This window comes from Onychostoma macrolepis, chromosome 14 (genome assembly GCF_012432095.1).
Source record: "Onychostoma macrolepis isolate SWU-2019 chromosome 14, ASM1243209v1, whole genome shotgun sequence".
NCBI lineage: Eukaryota > Metazoa > Chordata > Actinopteri > Cypriniformes > Cyprinidae > Onychostoma > Onychostoma macrolepis.
Window position 1 is genome coordinate 29860704 of NC_081168.1, and position 21008 is coordinate 29881711.

Genomic DNA, 21008 nt, shown 5'->3' on the forward strand with positions numbered 1-21008 from the left:
CGTAGATTTGAACGGAAATGGCTTTATTTGTGACTATGAGCTCCATGACCTGTTCAAAGAGGCCAATCTGCCCCTGCCGGGGTACAAAGTCCGAGAGATCATCCAGAAACTGATGGAAGAGGGTGACAAAGACAAGGACAATAAGATCAGCTTTGATGAGTTTGTGTCTGTAAGTGTCTGCAAACCATTCTGTTCCTCGTGGATGTGAGACATATACATTCCTTAATATCTAATAATAATTATACATGTGCCACCTACGTATAGGATCTACATAAACATCCAAACTATGCTAAAGACTTGCTACACACATTAATCACTTTTTTCCCAAATTTTCCTTGTAATGCTTTGGATAATAAAACGTAGCCCAGTGAATCTACGCTTTGTTCTGTCTATAGATTTAAAATTTGCAAATCAAATGTTATTGTTGTAAGGAAAAAAACATTTACATGATCACATATACTGCTCAGATATTGTGCTGTGCACGCGTGAGATTTTAATGGGTGAATGAAAGTTACATCTTTTGGAAAACAGTTGAATGATTAAAGTGAAAAGGTTTCTGCATGATTAACGAATTAGTCAGAAGAATTAGTAAGTTAATAAGAATTGTATGTGAGGTTGTTTAGAATTTGTAACCCAACAAATTCTTCAGAAAGCAGCATTACAGCTTTAAATCCCTGATTTGCATAGTCAGCAGTATCTTTCAGCATAAGTACATTGTACATTGAGATTAGAGTTTCAGTGCTGAATCCAGAAGGCATCTTGCCATTGCATCATTTTTAGTAATTAGCGTTACTAAAAGAATGATGGAATAAAGATAATCAGTATTAAAGACCGTTTTGGAACTCATCCCATGCTCCAAAAAATATTTAACCCCAAAACTTCAAACTTTTGTATTTTGTCAATTTTCCATCCAATTTAATCACATAAATCCAACGTAAAAGTTAACATTTATTTCAACTTAACCCTGTCATGTTCAGTTGACATGAATGAATTAAATAAACGTTATGTCATCTGATTAACTGTGATATAAGCTTGTGGAATACATAAACTTTATTATTTTCCAATAACTTATTGTTACTTGCTTTATATAATTACCTTAGATTTTCTCAATAAATGGTCAAAAACATGTTAAATGTTCAAACATTTGTGTTGCAATTGCTCCATTAATTGCTTTAACATCAAGCATTTTCACATTTTCTAGGTAACATTGTTATATCATTGCATAGTAAACGATTTGTACTTTCTCCTGACCTATAATGTGAAACACAAATGTAAGTGGTCCCTCTCCTTCCTAATTATTTGTTAGACCAATTAAACAACCAGAACCCTTGGGTGAAAAAAAAAAAAAAAAGAAGGAAAGCAACTATTATATTTTACTAATCCACTACATCACTAATCCAAAGGAAATACTCTTTAAGTGTTGTAGCAGCTTCACACCATCTATCAAAACTCCAACATCTGGCTCATCCGCAGCACCAGCGCCTTCTTTGGAAAGTCTCAGAGTGAATTCATTGTAATTAGTTCTAAAGAAATGAAATGCAGTTTACCACACCTTGTCTGCAGCTGACATAATGTGTGATATCTTCTGTGCTGAACACCTTATGTAGATTAGCACGTTTCCTATACATTTTTACATGTAGCTTTCATACACTCACATATCTAAAAGTCAAAAAAGAGAGAAAACATCAATACTTCTGCAAATAAATGAGTAAAGTTTAGTTATATAACAAACAAAAAACTTTTATTTGAAATAGAAATCTTTTTGTAGCATTATAAATGTCTTTACTGTCTTTTTTGAATAAAAGTAAAAGTTTTTCATTTGTATTTTTTTTTTTAAGAAATATTTCTTGAGCAGTAAATCAGCATATTAGAACGATGTCAGTCTTGGTGGGCATAAGAGGCTTGTTTTAAAAACATTTTAAAAATCATTCCAAACCGGTAATGTACATTTAAAGGAGAGACCCAAGGCACATCTATAGATTCTGGTCTATACCTTTTTTGCAGTCAGTAATTGTTGATAACATTAAAACTGTTTCATTGAGACTGATTGTTGATGCTTCCTGTAAATAGAGCGACATCCCGTTGAACGACCCTGTGTTTGTTTGCACTGCTACGAGGAGGTTTACGAGCAGCTGCTAGCAGCCTCCATTCACTAGATGTTCCACTTGGCACTGACAGTCATGCTTTAATTACCCCCACATGCCACATGTCAGAAGATATGTGCATCTGTTTAGTTTCAAAGACATTGTGTGTGCTTGACCACATGTGTATTTTTAAATTAATATTACATATTTTCTTCATGTGTGGATCAGTTGGTTGTATTTAAGCAATAAGGTACATGAGTCAATGCTAAAGTTCCATGCTAAATGGTGCTATCAGACACATTGTGCAGTGACTATATTCACAATATATCAGGTGACAGATTTTACATAATAAAATGTTCATTTTATTATTGTTTCACTTTCTTTTGATGGTTCCACAACAGACATTCTTCTGACTATAAATATAGCTTTGCAAATACATGTCGACTTATTCTACTAAATCTAACCCTAACCTAACAGTCAACTAATACGCTAATGAGAGTTAGTTGACACATAGAGAAGTTGCAAAGTTACTCATACGGTAGTTAGTAGAATGTCTAAAGTGGGCTATCAAAATAAAGTGTATGTTATTAAAAATCTCAAGGAGAACGTTTTATATTATTTTCGTTGTTTTATTAAGCAAAGTAGTTTCAGACGAGTAAACTAAGTAAATAGTTAGCTAATAGTTGCATCTATGGGTGCTGCACAGTTACTGTATCATGTGTCTGGGCATTTGAGAATTAATATCATGGTCCCTTGTGTCTGCACAGATCTTTCAAGAGCTGAAGAGCAGTGACATTGCAAAGAGCTTCCGGAAGGCCATCAACAGGAAAGAGGGTATCTTGGCTATCGGCGGTACATCTGAGCTCTCCAGTGCGGGCACACAGCACTCCTTCTCAGGTAAAAGCGCCTCTTCTTTCACTGGCTCAAACAAACCACTGCTTCCTTTTGATATAATTGCATTGCACCACACTTCCCACTGGCTTGGAGTGTGCAAGGTAAAGTAATGGTTTCAGATGATGATAATATAGTCTTTGTGTGGATTGCCATACTATGATATGGTAATACCAGGTCCAAAATCCCATAACATACTTTATAGTATGCACTGTACTTTTGTTTTTAGTTTGGTTTGTGATGTGATCTTGTTCTCTGTGTCTTTGTCCAGAGGAGGAGAGGTTTGCTTTCGTGAACTGGATCAACACAGCACTGGAACAAGACCCTGACTGTAAACATGTGTTGCCCATGAACCCCAATAAAGATGATCTCTTCAAGGCTGTAGGTGACGGTATTGTGCTGTGGTAAGTCAGACACACTCCTTAACATCTTGTCTGTGGTTTTATTATTTTTTATTGTTTAAGAAACCACCTAAATGCACGTGCCTTTGCATCCTTTTAGTAAAATGATCAACCTGTCAGTACCTGATACTATTGATGAGAGGACCATCAACAAGAAGAAACTAACACCATTCACAATACAGGTTTGGTTCTGATTTTAAGATTATTTTTTGAAATATGACTCTGGAACACTTGGTTTTAATCCTTTTATTTCCCCAATGTATTAAAGCACATATGTGTTGGAGAGGGATTTGAGCGTAACAGACATCATTGCTTCTGTCTTGCAGGAGAATCTTAACCTGGCTCTTAACTCGGCCTCTGCCATTGGCTGTCATGTGGTCAACATCGGGGCTCTGGACCTTCGAGAAGGCAAACCTCATCTGGTATTGGGCCTGCTGTGGCAGATCATCAAAATCGGTCTGTTTGCTGACATTGAGCTGAGCAGAAATGAGGGTATGTGTCTCTGTTGCACAAACACGGTTTTCTTGTCCAAATAGAGCTGGCATTGTCATGGCTGATGACAACATCCAGGAATCCTGACAAACAGATAAACCGTCTCTTTTAAAGAAGTTAAATGTTAACCAAACTGACTGAACTGACTGTTGTGGCAGACTTGAACTTTTACATCTGACCTCATTACTGGACTGAATGGTTTGTTTTCTCCAAAATTGAACTTAAGGGAGTTTAGACCTGTCTCAGCGGCTCTGTGCCCTAACAGTCCTGTAGAGAGAGTTGTCTAGCCTTAGACAAACCTTGAATCATGCTGAAAGGATCAATAAACATTTATATTAGTACATAAAATTGCTTTTCATCCGACAGACTGCCAGAAATGATTAGTCACAAAGCAGGACTGGGATGACAAATTATATAAACAAATAATATAATTGTCTTGGCTTGACATTTATAGATCAAGTGATGGTTCTGTATACAAGCCTCTGCGCCTTGATCTGCAGGCAGCAACCATCAGTAAAAGTGAGACAAATGTGCTGTCTTCTGGGTTCTCATTGGGTTAAAAACCCATAAACATGTTGCTGTGTTCTGGATCATTTGCAGAGGTTTGTGTGTGTAAGCAGGGAGAATTGCTAGAAGAACATAGCAGTAATCTAGTCTAAAATGGTGTTGTTATTAATGGGCCTTGCTAAACAGTGATTAGTGAATAGCTAGGCCAAGCTGAGATCCATGCAAGTACCTAGTAGATCTATATGTATTTATTTAGTGTAGCAGTAGCAGGGAAATCCATGTGATTGGAAGGTAGGTACCAGCAAGATTGTATAAATGATAAAATGGAAAGGGACCCAACACCGAACCTTGAGGTACTCCAATGGTTTGTTTGATCTGTGAAAGGAAAAAAGAGACCTGGTTAAAAAAAAAAAAAAAAGTGTTTTCATAATTTTCTGCTAGTGTAGAGTTTTTAAAGGGTCATGAAACCCCTGTTTCAGCACTTGTTAGTTCTCACCACAGTTTTAAAAAACGCTAAAAAAGTGGGCGTGGTGCGGTGGGGAGAGAGAAAACACACACATCTTCGGGTTCAGACAGTTTCATTTCGCTCCCATCGAGTTAAAAACACAAATAAATGCACAGCTATTTGCACTCTGTATCGAAAACATATATGAACACGCTGTTGCACCTCTGATAACTTTTAAGGCTTATTCTGCTGTGTTTATATAAGCCTTTTGACGGGTTGTGTCACGGAGCTGTAAAGACGGTTACACTCACTAATGTAGGATAGGAACACGCAGTCTCATGAATAATTTAATAGACACCGCTTCATCGATGTACTATAGTCCATTGCCACGTCACAAATTTTTACATCAACACGATGTAGCTTTTAAACCTGGAAGATGATAATAGTGCAAAAAAGCTTAAAATTAACCAGTTTTCTCCAAGAGTTAAAATGATCGGATGGTAACATTATCTTCTGTGATGTGCAACACAAACACCTCTGCTAAAATCTCAGAAAAAGTAGTCTTTTTTACCTTTGGGTTTACCTTTGCCTACTTGAATGTGGTGGGAAAAGAATGGGCGCTACAGTAAACACTAGAGAAACCTCTGACAGCGATGTTTAACATGACAAATGTGACCCTGGATCACAAAACCTGTCGAAATTGAGATTTATACATCATCTGAGAGATGAATTAATAAGTAGTCAGCAGTCTTCCCCATTATTGTGGTTTCAAAGAACAAGAGATACCCAGAATTTATACTGTAGGGATGGTCATTTATTCAAACTCAAATGTAAATATTCTAATATTTTGAGATACTGATTTTTGACTTTCATGAGCTGTAAGCTCTAATCATCAAAATGAAAAGAAATAAACATTTGAAATATATCAGTCTGTGTGTAATGAATGAATATAATATACAAGTTTCACTTTTTGAATGGAATTAGTGAAATAAATCAACTTTTTGATGATATTCTAATTATATGACCAGCACCTGTATACCCCAGCGACTTAAGACTGGTTTTGTGGTCCAGGGTCACAAATGAGTTGTGGTGCACTTTGAGGTTGTGGAAAGAGTCTGGTCAGTTTGAAATTAAGTGAACTGGCTTTCTGAAGCACAACAGAAATTGAGAAATTGTCAGTGTTCAGCAAACGCCTAAATCCTATATGTAACTGTGTGGCAAAAGTTAATACACATTAAAATCATTGGATTCGCAGCATTCTGGTTAACTGATACACATGGTCTTGTTTCAGCTCTGGCGGCACTGTTGAGGGATGGAGAGACACTAGAGGATCTGATGAAACTGTCTCCAGAGGAACTGTTGCTTCGCTGGGCCAACTTCCATCTGGAGAATGCTGGCTCGAGCAAGATCAACAACTTCAGCCATGATATTAAGGTCAGTCTTAATGTGTTTGTTTACTGTGCTCTGATTGTGTGTCTGCATGCTAATAAATTATCAGATCTCTGTTTCTACTAATGTTTTCATAAGGATATAAAGCATGAGAATTGTGGTGGTAGTCACATATCTTTTGTAAGATATGAAAACTGTTGGTCTGAGATCCTACAGTGAAGTTTTAAAAGGCGTAGTACCACTCTCATATGAGGGCTTTTATTCTCTTATCAAGATAATTGATATAAAATAGATTTCCTGCTTATTGAAGTAACATATTAGTCTGTACAGATGTATTATTATCATGTAATGGATGATAATGTTCATAATGTTTCTGTTGTAACACATGTAACTGAAATTGGAGCTCCAGAGGAAACCAGTTGTCAGATATCTTTTCTACAGACAACTTGAAACGTAATGTGATGTATTCCAATTTTTAAAAAAAAGATTATAAAAAATATTTCAAAAAATGAATTTCAAATATTTTCCCTTCAATTTTGTGCACATCAGTGTTGATGCCATGTTCACTTTCAAGGAAAGACTAAAATGTCATGACTTGGCTTTAATAATCATATTATGCACTGTAAGAGTCATAAACACTTTCGTGGTCAAATTTTAGTGAATCTTTCCGTTACGGTCCTGTTGTTTTGAATAATATTTGCCAATCAGTGCAATAGTGGTTAAACAGTCAGTTGTTAGTTTTAGTGTTGTGTTATTAAGGCAATCACTATTAGTGTTGCTCATACTTAAAGTTAGTGTTTGTATGCAGCATTGGTTCTTAATTCTGGTTATGGGGACCAGTTGATCTCATGGAGCCTCATGGTTCCTTAATGAGCTGATGATCTGAATCAGGTGTGTCTGATAAGGAAGACATACGGGCTGTGTCTGAAAGCTGAAAAATGCTGCCTTTAAAGATGTATTCCAAGGTAGAAAGGCATCAAGGCACATCCTCATCTAATGTTAGTTTCACTTCCTGTCTTCTGAGATGCCTTTATCTGATCGATTTTTGAATGCAGCAAAGATGTATCATTCGCTGCCTTTGATATCCCACAATGCTGTGTGTTCGATTCTGTGACAATTGAGCTAAAAATAAAAATGGCGTCTGAAAGTTGCTGTCGTGGTCAGTTTGTATAAATGTAGGTTTTTGGCAAACTTTATCCACTTTTGATGTCATATCTAGCAAAAAATTAGTACTGCAGTAATTTTGTTGTATATCATTAAACTGTTACACTTCCTCAGACGCCTGTCTGAAATCACTTCATCGGGTAGCTACGTTCATGCACAAACGCAGCCGACAAAGTCATTGTCTGATAAGGCAACGAATCATCAAGCTTTCAGACACAGCTACAAAATGTGCAGAGCAGAGGGGCATGGCTTATTGAGAAGAGCCATTCTATTATTTTTCTATTCAAATTCAGAGTTATATATAGAGCACATCATATTATAGGGACTTGGGAGTGGGTGGACTCGTTTGACTTCAGAACACCACAACATCAGCATATCAACACCCGAGCATTGTGAAAGGGAGTTTTTCCATGTACGTGTAGCTCTAGCTTTTTGAAAGCTTAAGAGAGACTTTAAATGATATATATACTGTACTACTACAGTATATTAAATGACGTACCTGGAAAAACATATTTTTTGGAAAGGTTTACATAGATGTTATGTGCTTTTTAAATCTCTTGAAGAACTAATCCCTGCTGAAAAAACCAATAGAGCCCTGCCCAAAACACAATAGAAAATGTAATGGTTTTAATGGTTCTAATGGGAATTGTATTGGTTTTAATGGAAACTATAATGGTGTCTACTGGTATGTGTTGGATTCTATTGGTGGGATGTAAAACCCTATTGGAAAAATGCCCAAAACACACTACAAAAAGGAATTTTGTAATGGTTTTACTGGAAAAAGCTAATGGTTTATAATGGTATTTTAATGGAAACCATTAGAATTTCTGTGATGGTTTCTATTGGGCTTCTATTGGGTTTTTTTTAGCAAGGATGGCTAGATGACAGATTTATTTTAGCTTTCCTTTAAAGGTGAAATAGTTCTCAGCCTCAAATGAATGGAGTCATGTTGCCAAATTTATCCAAATTAGAATTTACATAACAGCTAACTCCATTTTCTGTTTCATAAAGGCAGTTCACCAGAGTGAAAGGGCAGTTACTTTGACTTTCAAATGCTCTGGCATGCCATGAATTTTGTAAAACATGCGAGGGGTCATTTAGTGTCTAATAAAAGATATGTGACCTGAGCTGTTACGTGATGGCCCTCTTGACTCATTCGTTCTCATAAAAAAGGGGTTTGGTGATAAAGACTCAGTGAATCTGATCTCTACTGAATGATTGAACTAATATCTGTCTCTATCTCCCTCTATGCTGCAGTTAACAGATTTTTCAAACTGTGTAAAGGTACTTTTCCAAATGTACTGTAGATCGGTTACAGTATACATGTTGTTTATTGTTTTTGTTCATTCATTCACATCTACCACATTCATTCAGTTCTTGGGAATTCATGCATGATTGTGTGTTTCTGATATTTTCACAAATCTCTCTGGATTGTGTCTCATCTAAATATAATTCACAATGTAAATGTATTCTGCTGCCTTCAAGTCTTTTGTGATTTTGGTCAAAATAAAATGGATGTATTGGACCATTATACAGACAGGACTTAAAGGCAGCGTTACACTACATGCTCATTGAAAGATGTATTTATTTTTTTCTCTTCTCTTCTCGCAGGACTCGAGGGCTTATTTCCACCTGCTCAACCAGATCGCGCCTAAAGGTCAGAAGGAGGGTGAAAATCGTATTGACATTGACATGTCAGGCTTCAGCGTGAGTTCAAATGATACACTTTTAAAATGCATATCTTTCACTATGCATTTCTGTGTCATAAACCAGCCCAAAAATGTGAGACCGGAAACATAAGATCAGCTTCACCATATCTAGGGTCTTATAATGCATTCACAGTAGTGAGCTGCTCTCAGTCGAGGAGGAGGGTTTGTATCAGAATATCAAAGCTTCAGTCAGCTCATTGTAAGTCAGGATGGAGGCAGTTCATCTCAGATGTGTGATGAGGCACCCTAAGGACTTCCTGAAAGCCTCTGACCGGGAGATTCCTGCTTTTTGGAGAGCAGTTGTCAAGCATCAGCAGTTCATACACGAGTGTTTCTGTGGGGTCTAAACTTGGTATGAGAGGGTGAAAGTGTATGCAAACCTGCAGATTGATTCTCGTAATCATTGCCAAAATGAAGAGCTACAAATTCTAAGCAGGATGTGTTTTGACGATAGTGAGTTCCAGTAGAAATCAGCAAAAAGCCACTGTTTATTGCACATTGTGTTCCAGTCTGTGGCCCGTGGCAGTCACAACACTGCGGATGCCACATTCCACCCCCAGTATGCCATGATTCAAGTCATTCACTGGTTTGGTTCGGGACAATAACAGCGTTGCACATTTCCCAGCAGCGTCTAAACAGACAGAGGTCTGATGTTTGAGTGCTGGGTGACTCGTGTGAGTGTATTTAACCCCACACGCTGGCCAGAGCAGCTGTTATTGACTGTGTGCTGAATGAGGTGGCTGTGGTTCGGCCGGCAGCTGCTGTAGCGCTGGGACAAAGTCAGGGTCATTTCATCACCAACATTACCCAGTGTTTCAGCTTTCTGCTGCTGTCGTGTTAGTGTTAGTGTGTGCAGTCACACCGCAAATAATGTTCCCTTTCAATGCTCATGTTTCAAACTAGTGAATCGCATCACATTTTGTTCTCTACTTATGCAGTTCAAGTGCACAATAGCTATAAATAAAAATACATTGCTGAAATGTATATATCTGTACACTAGCATTCAACCGTTTGGGGTTGGTAAGATTTATTAATGTTTTTTTAAAGAAATGTCTTCTCACGAAGGCTGCATTTATTTGATCAAAATAAGAAATATATGAATATATGTTAAAATGTAATTTATTCCTGTGAATTTTTAGCATCATTACTCCAGTCTTTAGTGTCACATGATCCTTCAGAGATCATTCTAATATACTGATTATTATTGATGTTGAAAACAGTCGTGCTGCTTCATATTTTTGGATGCATAGTGATACATAGTTTTCAGGGATTCTTTGATAAATATAAATTTTTAAAAGATCAGCATGCATTATTATTATTATTTTTTTTTTAAAGAGCAAATAAAAAATGACTGACCCCAAACTTTTGAACAGTTTATTTTGCTCTATTCTATTGATTCTTTTTTCAATCAACCCATCCTTTCAAAATATTTAAAGCAACAAACAATGCAGTAAAAAGTATTTTAGAGCTTATAAGGCATCACAGCTCCTTATTGCTTGTCTTCTTGTCGTTGCTTAATTTGAAAGTCCTAAAAATACAGCCTAGGTAGGCGGCTCACTTGGGTTTGGGATGAGTTCTGCACTATTCCACATGTAACTGATTCTGAAGATTGTGTAGGAATGACCAAATTAATCTGGCTCAAGTAATGTACTTTTATTGTCTATGCAGTTTCTCATAGTAATGTGTTTATATTTGATTTGTGCAGCCTTTTGTTTTCTCACTGACCCATGGGATAGAAAAGGAGATTGTTTTGCATCTGTGGCTTAAGCAAATTTGTCCCATTGAAGCAGGGAGGGAGAGATTAGTTAATTTGTCAGCAGCTGAATGTAGTGAATTCTGTTTGTCCTGGTGTGTGTTCTGCAGGAGAAAGATGACCTGAAGAGAGCCGAGTGTATGCTGCAGCAGGCAGACAGGCTGGGCTGCAGACAGTTTGTCACGTCTACTGACGTCGTGTCTGGCAACCCTAAACTCAACTTGGCCTTTGTGGCCAATCTCTTCAACAAGTACCCGGCGCTGACCAAACCCGAGAATCAAGACATCAACTGGGGACTTCTGGAGGGTGGGTGTTTTGCTCATGATTGTTGTTCTTTCCTGTCTCGTTTTGCCATTTTAGCATTTGCTAAATACATGTGCCACGTAATGACTCATGAAAATGGGTGGCATTTCTTCCAAACACTTACTTCTAAAAATACACCGGATGGCATCACAGAAGGGACATTCAGGATTTTTTTTATGGAAACTGGTGAAGCGCGTCGTCAGACAGAGATTCGAAGGGAGGGCCTGGTTGCCTCATTTCCTGAGGCCTGAGCAGTTTACGCCCTTTTGCTGAAGGTTGCGCCCTCTTGTGGTACAAACAAAAAAAAGCATTTAGACCTAACCCTTGTTGTATAGATAACAATCTGGTCATTCTATAATTTAGGGTACATTTCATGTCTATTGATGTTAATTGTTGTTTTTTTTTTAAACAATTTTCTTCATAAATATTATATTTTACCCATTAAGAGAATACATAATATAATGTCACACACACATTTTGTGCTGCCTGTTTTTCAGTTTACATTGCCTGTATTTCCCTGAAATTGACAGTTTTTGCTAATACTAATACTAATGCCTTATTAAAATCAAGGCAGCATCTGTTATCAAGGTACCATCTGAGCTAACATGAACTAAAAATGAAGAGTTGTGTTTTTGTTAACTAACAGATTACCAACAGATAAATTTTATTCAGAAAGATATAATATATAAAGATATAATAATAAAAACTGTAACAAATGTATTGCTCATTGTTAGTTAATGCATTAACTGATGTTAACTAATGTGTTCTCTGTGTTTGTAATTGCTGTGTTGGAGGACAGTGATTAACTCTGCTTTGCTTGGTTTTCTGCAGGAGAGACTAGAGAGGAGAGGACTTTCAGAAACTGGATGAATTCTCTGGGTGTCAATCCTCATGTCAATCACTTATACGCGTAAATCACACGCTCTCTTACCTTCATGTCTTTATCTGTTTCATGAAACTCTAATAAATTAAATGCATATCAAGTGTAACATTATAACTGTAAATGAAATTAGATGTCAGTGTCACTTTTGAATGTTTCGGTCTTTTCCTCCCCTCTCAAGTGATCTTCAAGATGCTCTGGTCATCCTGCAACTTTATGAGAAGATCAAGGTTCCTGTCGACTGGAACAACAAAGTCAACAAGCCTCCGTATCCTAAACTAGGGGCCAACATGAAAAAGGTATTTATTCTGCAGTCATTACCCTTTCTCCAAAAACCTGCTCTCTGAGGACACACACATGCAGAATGGTTGACAGAGAGAGAGAGCGGTTCTAATCGACTAGTTTTCTGATTGGATAAAGGGCTGTTATGTCCTCCGTCTCTACATGCATGTGTGTGTTTCTGTGTGTCCAGCTGGAGAACTGTAACTACGCTGTGGAACTGGGGAAGACCAAAGCTAATTTCTCGCTGGTGGGCATCGGGGGGCAAGACTTGAATGATGGGAACCCAACGCTCACTCTCGCCCTGGTCTGGCAGCTCATGAGGAGGTACAACTCAAACTATTAGCACAGATATGTATCCAGTAAGCTAAATAAGCATGGACAGTATAGTAAATATCTAGATGTAATAAATATTGTAAAACAGTTTGTATACACTATCATTCAAACTATTTTTGAAAGAATGCTTTCATTCAGCAAGGACACATTAAATTGATCAAAAGTAACAGTAAAGACTTTTAGAATGTTCTGAAAGATTTGTCTTTCAAATAAATAAAATGCATCACAGTTTCCACAAAAAATATGGTAACACTTTATTTTGATAGTCTACTTTAGACATTCTACTAACAGTAAGTAACTTAGCAATGACATGTCAGCTAGCAGTCATTAGAGTATTAGTAGACTGTCTCCTTAATATCTTCTAACACTTTATTTTGATGGGTCCACAACATACCACATTCTGACTATAAGAAACTTTGCAAGTATATGCCAACTTTTTCGACTAACCTTAAACCTAACAGTCTACTCTGAGAGTTAGTTGACATGTAGTTGTGAATTAATGAGAATTAGTTGGCATGTAGTTGCTAAGTTACTTATAGTTAGTAGAATGTCTAAAGTGGACTATCAAAATAATGTGTAACCAAAAATATGAAGCATCACAACAGTTTTAACATTGATAATAAGAAGAAATGTGCCTTGAGCAGCAAATCAGCATCATAGAATGATTTCTGAAGGATCATGAGACACTGAAGACTGGAGTAATGATGCTGAAAATTCAGCTTTGATCACAGAAATCAATTACATTTTAAAATAGATTCAAACAGTTATTTTAAATAGTAATATTTCACAGCATTTTCTTTTATCAGATAAATGCATCCTTATTGAGCAGTATATTATAACCTAGATGATAAATAAATTGCCTTGTTATAAGTTCATGATACCTAATCTATTAACCAGGGTTAAAGAACTGAACCTTATTGTAAAGCTTTTGTGCAAATACTGTAAAATTCATATTTGATTTAAATGCAGACATACCAGAATTCAAATTATTAATAGCAAAAAAAACAAAACCTAAGTCCAGTTTATTTAATTTTTTTTGTTTAATGTTTTCTTATTAGAACATGCATATGAATATAAAGCTTGAAGAGTTTATTTATTAGTATAAATGTGCTCGTAAACTGATTCTGAGGAGTCTTTGTGCTGTGTTTCTCCAGATACACTCTGAATGTACTGGAAGGCCTGGGCGACGGGCAGAAGGTCAACGACGAGATCATCGTCAACTGGGTTAATAAGACTCTGTCACAAGCAGGAAAATCAACCAAAATATCCAGTTTCAAGGTGCGTAAGCCTTCATTTATCTGCTAAAGCTGCCCTGTATTCATGTAGCTGCATGTGTTGGTTGAACATCAGAAGTAAGTGTAATGTTCTGGACCGTAGGACAAAGAGATCAGCTCCAGTCTGGCGGTGCTGGACCTGATTGATGCCATCCAGCCCGGCTGCGTCAACTACGACCTCGTGAAGAGAGGAAGCCTTAGCGACGAAGACAAACTGGACAATGCAAAGTAAGATTTCAAACGAGTGTTCGTTATATTACATACATCCAGCATTAATTTACTGGAATGTGTGTTTAAATGTATGAAACAGTAAATATATGCTGTCAGTTAAGACTAGGGGTGGGAATCTTTTTGCCTTTCAAGTAGTATAATATAACTTTTTTTAAATAATAATGAATAATACAGTTGTAGGTTAAGAATTATAACCAACTATATATAGCTTCCAAAAACAAAAGCAAATATAAAGTAATAAAGGGGAACAAAGAAAGTTAAAAGCTTCCAGACAGGCACATTGATTGACTTTTCTCAGCATTATTGCTGTTTGATTATTACATTCATGCTAATGCACAGATCTATTTTAACATATCAGATGTTTTGTCCTGTCCTTATGACATAACTGACTGTGTTTACAGTGATTTTGCATTGTAACATTTAAAGATGAGAGTGCATTTATCCCCTCACACGGACTAACACACTCCAGAACAAACACACACAAATCACACATGAGCATGTGAAAGCAGCAAGTGTGCTTTGTGTGTCCAGTATGTACTGGCATAAATGTTGCCTTTGTCAAGTATTTGGAAGGTAAAATGCTGAAATGTCGACGGGTGAATGCGGACATTTTTAAGCAAAGTGCATGATTCTCACCGCGCATATCCCATGATTGCTTTGTATTTCACTTCAACCATGAAACTTTATGCAAGTTTATTTACTTACTCAATGTTGTGTGTGTTATTAGCAGCAAGCATAATACAGTTGTCTCTAGTGCACACAAGTTCAAAAATTTTCTGAATCATTGAAGAGAGAATTGCAGTGCATCAGAGAATAGTTTTTTTTTTCTCCCACCCCTAATTATGACATGAATTAGTCCCTAGGTCAGTGTAATATTTCTCGTTATAGCAAGCTTATTTCTGTCCGTCTCTTGCAGGTATGCTGTATCCATGGCCAGGAAGATTGGTGCTCGTGTGTATGCCCTGCCTGACGATCTAGTGGAGGTCAAACCCAAGATGGTGATGACCGTGTTCGCGTGTCTAATGGGCAGAGGGATGAAGAGGGCGTAAAACGGGACCCTGTGGACAATCAGACGCTGATGTCCTACCCAAAAGCCATTTTGCTGGTTGAAAGGCTTCTGGTTCAGTAAATTTATTACAACCGCAATTAAAAAAAATGCCAACAGATGTTAAAGAATCAAGTTTAAGTTTGGCAGGACTACAATGTTGAATGGGCTTGAAGTTTTTGGAAAGGGAGGGTTGGTTCTTTTTGACCAAAACAATTACGATTCCATCTGCGAAAGGGACAAATTAATACCAAATTATATCTTTGATGAAATGCAAGATGACTAAAGCATATTTGCGCTGGATCCAAACCATGTCAGTCTCAGCTTTGCAATACTCTATTTACATAATTGATAAAGGATGTATGTACGAGTGTATAGGTATAGTTTTGACAGTTTGACAGCTTTTGGACATTTAGAGTCACGACTGGCCTTACTAGATGCAGTATTGCCTCTATGCAGATTGATGATTGTGTTTGAATCATTGAATTGGACCGCTTACGTTTTATGTTACAAAATTTACCAGAAATGTTTCGGTGAGACGCTGATACACATTCCGTAGTTAAATCTCAGTGTACTATTTGTCTTATGTATATGTATACTCTTTTTACGTTCAAGAGACATCCAAACAGAATGAACTATGCATGATCTATATTTTTTATTTAAAACAATACACTCCTCAGAAAATGGCTTTAAAAGCTTTAAGCATTAACCAATCCATGCTGTTTGTTCAGTGCGAAGATGACAAATAAACTTTGATGCAGAGGAAGGTCATCACGTGTGTTCAATGTCAAATCTGTTAGCGTTGGTTGATGATAAGTGACTGTGTTGCCGGGAACGAAACTGGAAGTGGCTGGTCGTACAGCAGCATGTTATCTATGGACCGAAGCAGCTCAATCCAAATGTCTGTAACTCAAAAACATCATACAAATAAAGCAGAAAATGCAACTGTGCATAGTATTTCAGCTTCAGCTTGTCGTCTTTTTTCTTTCTCCATGAATGGTATTTTGTGTTGTAATGGTTTGGATGAATTGTGCTGCTTAAGTACACAGTAATGTTATGGTGTAGAATGAAACATTTTACTAGTTTACTAAACAAATACCTGAAATCTGATTAGTGCAAATTACAGACATGGATCATGTTAATGGTATTATTATTTTTTTTTTTGAAGGCGATTAAATCTACAGTTTATCAGTAATGGCTGAATAATAGAAAGGATGGTTTTGGGGGTCAAAAGCCTTGTTGAAAGGCATAAACAGTCTCTTGTGAATAGACTTATTCTGGTTAAATAGTCCAATAAAAGACTGTTAGATCTGTGATTATTTTCGAAATGACTATAATAACATTCTAGCTGCAAAATGTACTACGAGTCAAGAATAATTTGAGTTTGGAATAATTAAGATGTTTTAATGTTTTTGAAATAAATCACTAAGGCTGCATTTATTTGATTAATCCAGTAAAAGGAGTAATATTGTAAGGTAACCCTTTAGCAGTGGTGGAGGTAACAAATTACAATTACTCGTGTTACTGTAATTAAGTAGTTTTTTCGGTCCCAATTTATATTAGGTGGCCTTAACTACTGTGTACTTACATTTAAATGAATAATTTGGTACAATGCACTTATTGTGTACATACATGTTTTTACATTGTACTTATATTTTTAAAAATACCTATATGTAATTACATCTGTAATTAATTTCTGTAATTACATTTATAATTACACGGTTGACCCCTAAACTCATTTCTGAATTTTACATTTAGAATTTTAAAAAATCGTAGCTTCACCAGAATGGTACGAAACTCTGTGACTTTTATGGCACCTGGTATGTGAACACACAAAAAAATTGAGAGCATGATTCGAAAAAGTTAAGTGGTCATAAAAAAAAGAGTCACACTCGTCGTCTTCGGTCAAAGATGACCGAACATAGGAAATGAATGGGAAACGGGGAAAAATTTCAAAGTACAGAAAATTTTTGTGTGTACAATCTACAAATCCCCAAAAATGCAGAAAAACATTGCACAGCAATGAAGGGGTGAAACTCTAAAACATCTAGAGTGCAAAATCAACACATCCACTCATACACACGCGCACTTCAATGAACTGGTGTGCCTGTAACACAGCAACTATATAAAATAAAATCAATAATTCAACTACATTGCAGTTAAAAAGTGGACAACAAGGAATGGGTTATACTCTAAAACATCAAGTGTAAAACAGATACATCCACTCACACACACACACATACACAATTATACACACTCAAATTACTTGGTATGGCTATAACCATATAGCCAAAATGAGTTGAGTGAAATAAGAGGTTGAAATTAGATCAGACCCTGAAGGATTAGGCTCTGATAAAGCATTCTTCTTCATTTTTGTTACATTTTTATAGTTTTTTAATGTTAGTGTGTAACAAAATGCTTTGTGTTCAGGGTTGACTAGTAATAATAATGCAAAAACCTATATAATACCCTATATAATAATAATAATAATGCAAAAAAATATATAAACCTTGACAAAAAGTAGTCTTTGAGAATGCCTAAATATACATTTATATCACACCAGGAGGTGCTATTCTGCATTCAAAAAATTGGATTTTAAAGGCCTAGTGTCTATTTTCATCTGAAATACTGCATAAATTGAAAAATAATTTGAAAAAATTTGAAAAAAAATTTTTTTGTACTATTTTCAATGGGAAAAATCTATCATAATTATTGCAGAAATATTAATTAGTACCATAAAATTCTCTCAAAATACAAAAGAAAAAAGAAAAAATATTATTGAACAAAAATATATTAGACTGATTTTACTGAAGAAAAAAAAAGTTTAATTTCAGGTGTCCGGTCACTTTTGACCGTGAAGGCTATGAGTGTGACTCCCAAATAAGGACTGCAGAAGGGTTAAACCCACCAAACCTGTCCCTAACTTCACCCGTATCCCAACTCAATAGCAGCAAAAGTGTTTTGCAATACAATATGACCACAATAAGTTGATATAAGTACATAGTAGTTAAGGCCACCTAATATAAAGTAGGACCGGTTTTTTGGGTACTTGTACTTTTTTGAGTATATTTTACTTGTACTTAAATACAAATTAAGCAAAATAATCTACTTTGTTACTTTTAAATCATAGTTAATTACTGAGTATGCCCATGATTTGAATTGATATTCAAACCTTTGATGGCACTTAAGTAGCCAATAAAGATATCCGATCGTAAACGGAGCAATAAAAGCCCTGATATCTGAACCTGCAGCAGGTGAAGAGCTGATCGGACAGCGAGGGAGCTCAGCGTAAAGCTCGGAGGAACAAACTACATGGTAGTGTTATCAATAATATCTAGGCTATATTTTGATACCGATACTGAAGTACCCTAGTGACACGGTCAAATACTACTCCACTACAAGTGAAAGTTGTAAAGACAGATTTTTACTTAAGTAAAAGTGCGGACTTATAATGTGTTCTGCATCTCCGATGTTTTAAAGTGCATTTTTCTCATTTTGCTAATTATCTTCCAATGGGGTAAGAAATTAAAAATATTCTTCTTTCCGTTTGCATTAAGATTATTTTTCTTGCCCTATGGCAGACAATTTTACTTGTTTTATGTAATATGCACTTAAAATGAAAACTCCCCCAGGAAACAAGACTAAATATAGACCATTTTTCATATATAAAATACATATTAAGAATTTTTGATATTTGTACTTGAAATAAGACAAAAATACTCAGTAAGAAAAGCAATTTTGCAGCGTGAATGAATGAATAAGGTATTTAAACTTCCCTAACACTATAAAAAGGGTGAGGAGACGGAAAGAAACTCCAGGTTTACCGAAGAAAACCTGCTCCCGACCAGGGGTGCGTTTCCCAAAAGCATCGTTAGCCAACTATGGTCGCAAGTTCTGTCGTTACCAGCATAGTTCAACGATTCTGTGTTTCCCGAAATCACAGTTCAAACGAAAGTTCGCAATCAGCGTCACAAACTTACGTGGTTGGAACTGCAGCTCTCGACCTGTGGTTAGAAGCATAGTTTCTTGTTAATAAGATATATGGGCTTAAATAAATATGCTCTTGGGAATAACAAGCAAGCTAACATGCAGTACTATCTGTATCTTCCATTCTATCTAAATATAAAATGCATTTTAATTATGTATTTTTGCGCGTCCTTTGTAATCACCACTTTTGAAAAGTGCGCATGTGCATAAAGAAACCCCGGAGTATGACGTATGAGGGAACCTGCGATTAATCAAACATCAAATAAAGCACAATGACAGGGAACAGAAAATAGTAAATTAGTCAGTAGGTGCCATGTTCAATACAGCAGCATCTTAGAGATCTCTAATCAGTTAAATAGCAGAACTTATTCTTCCAACACATGTGTGTGAGGTCATTAACAATGGTCCTATGTTGCTGAACCAATGTGGTTCAAACGATGGAGATGCGACTGTGTTCGGGAAACAGTCGTGACTTGCTAGTTCCTTTCCAAAACAATGCATCATACTATGATGGTTAATCAGCGAGTTACGGCGTTGTTCGGGAAACGCGCCCCAGGTTAGGTTCACAGAGTAAGTTACCACGGTAACTGACTCAGAGTATAAGTTACCTCTCTTTCAGAAACGGGCTTGACTTACCCTGCTTTCCAGGGTTTGACAAACCTCAAATTTTGAAACGGAAAAGCCAGAGTTTCCCTCATTTCAGGGTTAACATACTCAGAGTTTTCACTTAACCTCCTTTCTGAAACGGCTCCTGGTGTAGAGCAATGTTTATCAGATTTTGAAAGGAGATCGCCCACAACAGAAGTACAGAATTGACTTCATAATATAGGTGACTACTGTAAAATTTAGACCAATTTACCAATCACACAGAGACCTTTAAAATGATACCAAACATGAAGGGGAAAAACAGTATGTTCACAAGATACAGTATAACACATGGGGCATGTGGATATCCTTGCTTTTTGAGGAAGAAGAGTGAGGGAGGAGAGGCAGAGAGGTGAAGGGGGAACAAGGGGGTGGTAAATGATCAAGGAGATAAGTTTGGTCAGGGTGGTGTTGTTTGTTCTCTTTGGACATCTCTTCTACAGATTAGTTTTATTGCATGGCATCTGTCTTTGCGAGAGTTCCTGAGTTTTGGCCTCAGAATTAATTTTAAGGAAATAAATTCACTCCTTGCACACTAATGGATGAACCATGGGGAACACCATGAGGGACTTTGGATTTCTGTCTGTCACTGGCTTAACATGGTTTAGCTCTCGTGGTTCTAGGAAAAAATACACTTTTTGTTATGAGTATGCAGGCGCAGCTCACTTAAAGGTATTATAGTCACTCTGCATCCTCTGAATAAGTTCAGAACTGACGAGTTTGTGTCCGTGGATTCACTAAAATCGGCCAAAGTGTAAATCCTGTGCGATACCTGGTCCCTAATGAATGAAGATTTGAAAGTATGGGATTTCCAGAATAATCCCATAATAGACCCTTTTTTTCCCCGAGCGCCAAAAGCAATCAAAGCTGGTGCACAGAATGTTTCAGTTGAAGAATTTACCTGTTGCATTTGTTTCCAACCATTTTTCCCGGACGTGTCCTGGCCAGGATTTCTATATTGCTTTGATTCAAAGTACCTCGAGAGAGTTTCGAAAACATAAGGAACCAATGTCATACACTGATCGATCTGCACACGCAAACAAAGCCAAATCCTAGATCAGGGGTCACCAAACTTGTTCCTGGTGGGCCAGTATCCTGCAGAGTTTAGCTCCAAAGTTTCAAAAGTCGAGTGCTTTTGAGAGTGAAGTCAAGTTCTTTTAATTGTATAGTGCATTTCATTCACCCAGTTTCAT

At 36.7% G+C, this 21008-nt stretch overlaps 1 protein-coding gene across 3 annotated transcripts in view; it reads left to right on the top strand.

Annotated features, from left to right (window-relative positions):
• Positions 1 to 16145, top strand: part of pls3 (plastin 3 (T isoform)) — a 28475-nt gene extending 12330 nt beyond the window's left edge. For 2 of the 3 annotated variants that reach the window (XM_058797623.1, XM_058797622.1), the window contains exons 3-17: positions 6 to 169; positions 2852 to 2981; positions 3247 to 3379; positions 3477 to 3558; positions 3703 to 3868; positions 6112 to 6254; positions 8631 to 8657; positions 8985 to 9080; positions 10946 to 11141; positions 11970 to 12048; positions 12200 to 12317; positions 12491 to 12624; positions 13788 to 13911; positions 14011 to 14135; positions 15055 to 16145. In XM_058797623.1, coding sequence (XP_058653606.1) covers positions 6 to 169; positions 2852 to 2981; positions 3247 to 3379; positions 3477 to 3558; positions 3703 to 3868; positions 6112 to 6254; positions 8631 to 8657; positions 8985 to 9080; positions 10946 to 11141; positions 11970 to 12048; positions 12200 to 12317; positions 12491 to 12624; positions 13788 to 13911; positions 14011 to 14135; positions 15055 to 15187 — 1850 coding nt within the window. In that variant the 3' untranslated portion in view covers positions 15188 to 16145. The remainder of the gene's footprint in view (positions 1 to 5; positions 170 to 2851; positions 2982 to 3246; positions 3380 to 3476; positions 3559 to 3702; positions 3869 to 6111; positions 6255 to 8630; positions 8658 to 8984; positions 9081 to 10945; positions 11142 to 11969; positions 12049 to 12199; positions 12318 to 12490; positions 12625 to 13787; positions 13912 to 14010; positions 14136 to 15054) is intronic. The other variant, XM_058797625.1, reaches the window with a different exon arrangement.
• Positions 16146 to 21008: the final 4863 nt, after the last annotated feature.